At 40.4% G+C, this 7,420-nt stretch overlaps 1 protein-coding gene across 1 annotated transcript; it reads right to left on the bottom strand.

Annotated features, from left to right (window-relative positions):
- Window positions 1-4,073: 4,073 nt before the first annotated feature.
- On the bottom strand, window positions 4,074-6,802 carry LOC116396256 (tripartite motif-containing protein 16-like). Its single transcript, XM_031870758.1, has one exon. The coding sequence runs from the start codon at window positions 6,480-6,482 to the stop codon at window positions 4,803-4,805; it is 1,680 nt and encodes a 559-aa protein (XP_031726618.1). The 5' UTR covers window positions 6,483-6,802; the 3' UTR covers window positions 4,074-4,802.
- Window positions 6,803-7,420: the final 618 nt, after the last annotated feature.

Here is a 7,420-nt window from a genome sequence, read left to right as displayed (position 1 = left end):
GACTTAGTTTTGACTTATTTACTTTCTTAAGAAAGCCTTTAGTCTTGAGATGAGGGGGGGTGCACGTCATACTTCAGTTACTCTTGAGAATTAAGAAGTCGACCGATTGTGCACTTTTAAAGGCTGATAAAATAACGACAGGTTGGAGCAGGAAAAAGCTAATAGCTGATTAATCGTACGATATCAGGAGTTAATCATGAACACACATTTTCAGCCAAAGTGGCCCTCAAACGAAGTTGTCACTCACTATGACGGTTATGCCTGCTCGCTGAACAGAGAGACAGCATGCTTGATCTCTACCCAAAATATGTGAGCGGAGAGTTGAAAGCAAAAACATGCAGCTCACTGGTAAGAATCTGGAGAAATGCTAAATAATAAGAGAGACAGTTACTGTGGGCCTTACATCACCACAGACCTTATAGTATAATACTGTAGTGTCCTATATATACACACAACAGGCCTGTGAACAACTCAGATAATAATGACAAACTTTATTGATATGGAACCTTTCAAAACACTGTTTTACAATGAAACAACATAATTAAAACACACAGAACGGAATAAACTAAAAGACAAAAGTAAAACAAACTCAAATGTTGTAAAATAAAAACCACAGAGAAGCAATTTGATTTAAAAGTTGAGCGATTGCAGCCCTGATCTCCTCAGCTCATTCCACAGTCTAGTGACGATTCAGAGAGGAGAGCTACTCACTAACACCTGTTTCATAAATGATCTCTCTTAATAAGCTGCTTCGGTGCATCACATCGTCTCAAATTTGAAAGTTCAGATCCCACGAGTGGCCAACTCTTGACTCCCCACAAATAAATACTGAATCTCAGTACTTTGCACCGTATGAATGGTATGAACTTCACAGGACAGTCAAGCTAGAAAGTCTCATCCGATTGGATGAATTTAATCTTTTAATTTTGGACCTTTTAGAGATGCGTCTGATGCGTGTGTGTCTTACTATCTCTGGTCTAGTTCTGCTGTACTCACAGACATCTTGATCTCAATGAGATTATTCAATAAAGGTTATGATAATCTCTATATTGTTTCAAGTGCAGAAGAGTCTATGATGCTCAGTGGAATCAGGTTTGTTGTGCTGAGCAGAGCTCACACTGAATGTTGTAGTTTGGATCTATCACCAGGTGGCGCTAGAAGACCACCAAACACCCAGAAGGAAACTCAGCCTGCTATTTCTTACACAGCTCATTGCTTCAGAACTCTACACCACCACCACCCACTTCTATGTCAAAGTGAAACAATCCTTTCTCAAATGTTGCATTTTCACAACTAAATGAGGCACACATTTAAATGAATCTTTCAAAGCATCAACAGCACACTTAATGTACTTCATAGAAAACATTTAGTACTTTGTATTCCTTTTCTATTTTCTCACACATGCTTCTGGCAAAGATTGTTCCAGTGCAGAAAATCTACTCACATTTCAGTGAATACATGAACAGAGGCTTCAAAATAAATATAGCGGCTTTTTTTTTTCCCAATCGCAGGTTTTAACAACATGAAAAAACACAAAAGAGAGATCATTACAATATAACTGTTGCCAATTCCAGGTATGTTTTGCTTGTTTGTTCTCCCAATGGTTGCAGGCGATTTCTTTTTTTAACGTGTGTTTAATGTGGGAACAGTGAGCAGTGCTTTGTAAGACGTGTGTTGCAGAATTGCAAAGCAAAAACTGTGTTTGTACTTTGTTTAAGGCATAGTTACAAGAGTTGAGGTTCTGCTGCTGTTGTGTAACCATTCACTTAAGCAATCACAAAATCAGCACTTGATAAATAACTGAGTTATGACCTTTGATTATTAATCTGTCCTCTGAGTGCTGAGGAGGATTTGGAGTTCTGTCCAAATTTACATCCATGAAATCTCATCAGTTGTTTTTTCTCTCTTGTGAAAATGACAGATTATCTGCTCGGCTGATTCCAGTGTGCAAACGTTATTATGTGCAATTAGAGTATGAATCAATGATATGGTAGTGAGGGGGGGGGGGGTGAGAAGACAAAGCGGTCCAAGACAATCAGAGTTACCTTTTCATTTGTCTGTATTCCCTTTTTACATGTGACATGAGTACAAGATGTGATGCATTATATATCATGTTGTGATGTGATACTCAGTGTTATGTAAATGAACTAGTTCACCTAAATTTAGCAAAAGCTTCTTGGTAGTTCAACCTCATTCATATTTGCTTATTTTTCCATTTTTTTGTGTCATTAACTACTGAAACTCCAAACAACTTTGTGCCATAAAAAGGAAAGATATATATGTATATTTCACTTTATCATTGTTTCCCTTATTGTGATTGATCATCAGGTAGCCACAAGTACACACTTGACCTTTCACCTCTGTGTATGGCCTGAATGTGCAGAAGGGCAGGCGACAGCGTCATCATCTTCAGAAAGTTGTTAAGATTGTTCAAGTCAGATGATGTTAAACTGACCCCTCCGAAAATCAAACTGTGTCCCACTTTAACCAGTAGGAGGCGCTGGTGGTCTGACCTTCATGGCTCGTTGGAGGTTTGTGAGCTGCAGGTTTGTGTCTTCGCAATTGAAAACCACTTTTATGATTTGTGAAGCGTGAATGCTATCACCAGATGTTAAACGCTGAACGTTATGTCTTCAAGACACTACATCACGGTCACGTGACTTCACGTCGCCACCACTGAGCTAAAGAACATGTTGTAGTCTCATTGGTTCACTTGTTAACAAGCGTCTTTTAAAGACATGTAGAAGACTCAAAATTAAAGAGAGGGTTTTTATTGGCAAGCTTGTGTTAACCACAGACTTTATTTCAGGCATCAAACCAAAACCCATTAAAACCACTGACTTTGAGACGGAAAACAGGAAGTGCAACAATTGGAACTCATTTCCGTGTTTTAGGTCCGTTTCCAGTCCAAACAGCATCTCCTTCAATCGATCCTCTGTATTAAACCCTCTGAATGTCTGTCGACCACCTTTCCCCTCATGTGTCATGTTAGGACCTCTTCTCAGGCCGTATAGGCGTACGAACTGTGTTTGATTGACATACCTCACTTTCCTACACCTTTTCCTTCTCACCATGAAACTAATGAAGTTTATTTTTAACATTAAAACAATTGACCTTTAACCCGACCTGGTGATGTGGACGTTTTGGGGGTCTTATGCCTGGCGATAGCCATGGCCGGAGGCATTATGTCTTCCTGTTGTTCATCCGTCCGTCTGGTCCTTGAACGCAACGCCTGGAGGGAAACTTTTCAAATTTGGCGCAAACTCAAGGAGGAACTGTGACCTTTTTGGCTAAAACTTAATATAATAATTATGGCAATTTCACACATATGTCTAATAGGACAAAATAAAGTGATGACATTTCTGACTGTTTGGGTGGAGGCATACGACTGCGGGTCGGTGATTCTAGTTTTGTTTTTATTCATCTGTAAAATGTCATTTTTAAAGCTGCGACGAACAAAGTTTGAATTTCATGTGTTCCTCTTACTAACAAGTATTGTTCTTTAGGAGCTGTAATCTGTACGATTGTCACTCTGTAAACTAAATGAACTTCAGATATTTAAGCTTTTCTAAAGGCACTTTAAACTGAAATCACTCTCCATTAATGAAAACAAATCTCACACAAGTAGAATATCTTATTTTAGTTGATTGTTGGGTGTTATCATGTTTCACAGCAATATGTGAAAACTTAAATATGACAACTCACCCTGTCGTTATATTAGGTTATGTAAATCCCTTCACACCCAAACTTCACCAAATTAATTCACTATCTTTATATATTATTTCATGTCAGTGTAATAAATCCTCTTTATTGACTAAGTGCACAAACAGAACGTTGGTTGAAAGAAGTGACGCGTGATATAAAACGGCTCATTTCTCTGTGACAAAGATGTTTTAGTGAGGACAGTTTAAAGGACAGAGACTGACTGACTAATGTTCTTCTGCTCTAAACATGAACTCTGTACTTTGTGGTGTTTCAGGAGGAAAACTGACTCAGTTATACTCTCATATTAGTTTCACATTTTCTCCATCAGCTTTGTATGAAACCCTGTAAATAAGACCAGAAGAAAAGACTTTGTTCATTCTTGAATCAAGAAATACTTTATTCATCATGTAAACCTTCAGTTTGTTCACATCCCATCAGTAAAGTCTGTTCAATGACTCTTGTTCAATGATTTCATGAACACATTCACTTCATCCTCATCTATTTGTTTGACCAGAATCTCAGTTATGTAAAAGAGAATAATGAATGATTTACTTATTGACTATGATGATAATAATTAGTTATATAATACATCATAGTACCTCTTTTGTACAACGATTAATAAAACAACAAGAACAACATTTAATCTGTTATAGAAAATAAACTTAATTTCACTGAAAGAAATCTTTACAAAGAGTGCTGAGAACTAAATCTCTTTGATAAAAGAAGCTCTGGTGATTTCTCTCTTTAAGAGCCATGCAGTGGAAGAGAAACAACTAACAAATACATCAATACTAATATTTATCAAACATTTAAACCTCAGAGCAGTTTACATTTTCATGAAGAGAAATATCAGTTCAGGTCAACAAAGGTCATCATGAGCAGTGATAGCCTCCATGGCTAAACAGACACAGAAAGGAGCTCCACCTAAAGACACTCAAACATTTACACAACAATGATGAGAAGATGTCAAAGCACCGCCCACAATGTTTGATTGACAGCTGAAGATCAATCAGCAATTAAGCGACAATGATGAAGACAAAATGAGTTTCAGGATTAAAACACAAAAATTAATTTGCTGTTCCTTAAATCACTTCTGACTATTTTAGTTTACAGAACTCAGCAGTGTCTCCAAAACCACCATAAATCCAAAATCCAGCATAGAGAGGTTGAGTGAATGTGGTCTGGACTCTGTGGAGGAGAGTCATGGTTTCAGAGACGCTGTAGAAAGACAGAATACCTGCTCTGTGATCCAGGTACACTCCTACTCTGGAGGACTGAGGACCAGAGACGGGAGTTTGGATCTTGTTGTACAAAAATATAAAACTGTTTTTGTTACAACGCAACGCCCAAGATTTGTCATTCCGTCCAAACACACATTCATTATAGTTCCCTGTTCTGATGATATTCTTGTATGCGACTGCTACATAAACTCCTCCTCTCCACTCCACCTCCCAGTAACAACGTCCAGTCAGACTCTCTGTACTCAGGACCTGACAACGTGTAGTGAATCTGTCTGGGTGACGAGAATACGACTGTTGTTCTCTCATTAATGTTGCTTTTCTGTTCCCCTCAGATAATAACATCAGTGTGTATGCTGTGTTTGGATCCAGTGTGATGTCACTTGAATATCTTAAGAACTCATCTCTGGTCTTGGGCTCTGCTCGTGAAGGTGACAGTAAAACGTTCACTTCAGTCACTGCCAGTGAGACGTTTGTCCACTTCTCTCTCAGAATGTCCTGTAGTTTATCTCTGACTTCTGACACAGCCGCCGTCACGTCCTCAAAGTAGCTCAGAGGACGGATATCGATGCCGGACGAGTCTGTAGGTTCTCTGAGTGGTGACAGTGAGGGGTAGTTGTGTAGAAACTGGTTGTGATCCTCTGTGTGTGAGAGCAGCTTCAGCTCAGCGTCTTTCCTCTTCAGCTCAGAGATCTCCTGCTCCAGCTTCTCCTGAAGCTCTTTGACTCGACTCACTTCACTTTTCTGCTGGGATCTGACCTGCTGCTTCACATCGGAGCTTCTTTTCTCCATGAGACGGATCAGCTCGGTGAAGATCTTCTCGCTGTCCTTCACCGCTTCGTCGGCAGAGCGATTGACGGCCTCCACCTCCTGTTGAAGCAGCTTCACGTCTTTCTCTCTGTCCTGGATTCTCTGCTGGATGTTTAGTCGACTCACCTCCAGCTCTCTCTGCCTCTCAGTCCTTTCTGCTGCAGCTGTGACTGTGTCGTGTCCTTTGTGTTCCTCCACAGAGCAGAGGTAACAGATACACTGCTGATCAGTACGGCAGAACATCTTCATCACCTCATCGTGACGAGAGCAGATGTTCTCCTGAAGCTTCTTGGAGGGGTCCACCAGCTTGTGTTTCTTTAATTGAGCTACATCATAATGACGCTGGAGGTGTTTCTCACAATAAGAGGCCAGACAGACGAGACAGGACTTGATGGCTTTCAGTTTCCTCCCAGTGCAGACATCACAGGACACATCTTCAGGTCCAGCATGGCACTGATCAGCAGGAGCAGCTTGGAGTCCAGTCTTCTTCAGCTCCTCCACTAAAACTGCTAACATGGTGTTTTTCAGCAGGACAGGCCTCGGTGTGAAGGTCTGCCTACACTGAGGGCAGCTGTGGAGTTTCTTCACATCCTCTTCATCCCAGAAGCTTTTAATACAGTTCATGCAGTAGCTGTGTCCACAGGGAGTAGTCACCGGATCCTTCAGTAGATCCAGACAGATGGAACAAGAGAAGGTTTCCCGATCCAGCTGAACTCCTTTCTGCGCCATTTCACCTCTCAGTAACAACGACTGTCTGAGTTTCACTTCACTAGAAGCGACTCTGCTTTGACTTCTGATCTGAACAACATGTGTTTGTTCAGTGAATGGAGGCTGTCAGCTCTATCGCTTCACCGCCATGTTGGTTACACCCATCTTTAAAACTGTAGATCTGAAGGGGAGGGAACAAGGAGATATGTGGACAGAGTGGAGCCGGCTGTGTGTGAGAGCAGGAGGAAGAAGGAGGGGTTATCAAGCTGTGCTTCATTCCAGGAAGAGGAGCAGCGCTGTGAATGTGAACTTTGTTTCCTCATTTACAAACAGAGCCTCGGTTAAAACCTGCTCCACGTTTGAAAACATTTAAGTTTCTTAATTTTATAATATTTCCTCAGGCTTTGGTCATAGCGCCATACTTCTCACTTTTACTGCTTAAAAACAGTCAATAAATATTAATGTTCCTTAAGTATTACCTTACATATTTAATGATCGTTTTAGCATTTGCGAAAAAACGGTTAAATTTTAGAATATCCACGAGAGACAAACCAGCATTTCAAGTTTCAGATGGGCTTGAATAAATACCACTTAAGTTATTTGTTGCAACTCTGAATCCAGAGGCAGATGAGCCGCTTCTTTAATTAATTGGTTGATAAATATGGATATGTACATATATATATATATCTATTTTTTGCTTTAAAAAAAAAAAAAATCTTCAAAGATTCAAAGGTCCAAACCTACTCCGGAGGGGAAGGTTTGGACCCAAAGATCCAGAGTCTGAACTGCAAATGTGTGATGGAGGCGGTAAAGCGACTTGGCATATCCAGAGCACAGTAGAAATCCCGAAGCCACTAAACCACTAAACAGAATCTGCACCTTCCCGGAGCATGTGGATGAGGCTACCAGCACCCTCTTTGGTGCGTTGAGGCTCAGGGGATACTCGAAGCGCTTACTGA

This window comes from Anarrhichthys ocellatus, unplaced genomic scaffold, assembly GCF_004355925.1.
Source record: "Anarrhichthys ocellatus isolate YVR2014 unplaced genomic scaffold, GSC_Weel_1.0 scaffold54, whole genome shotgun sequence".
In the NCBI taxonomy this organism is placed as follows: domain Eukaryota; kingdom Metazoa; phylum Chordata; class Actinopteri; order Perciformes; family Anarhichadidae; genus Anarrhichthys; species Anarrhichthys ocellatus.
The sequence above is the reverse complement of the archived record's forward strand: the minus strand, read 5'-3'. Positions and strand labels throughout refer to the sequence as shown.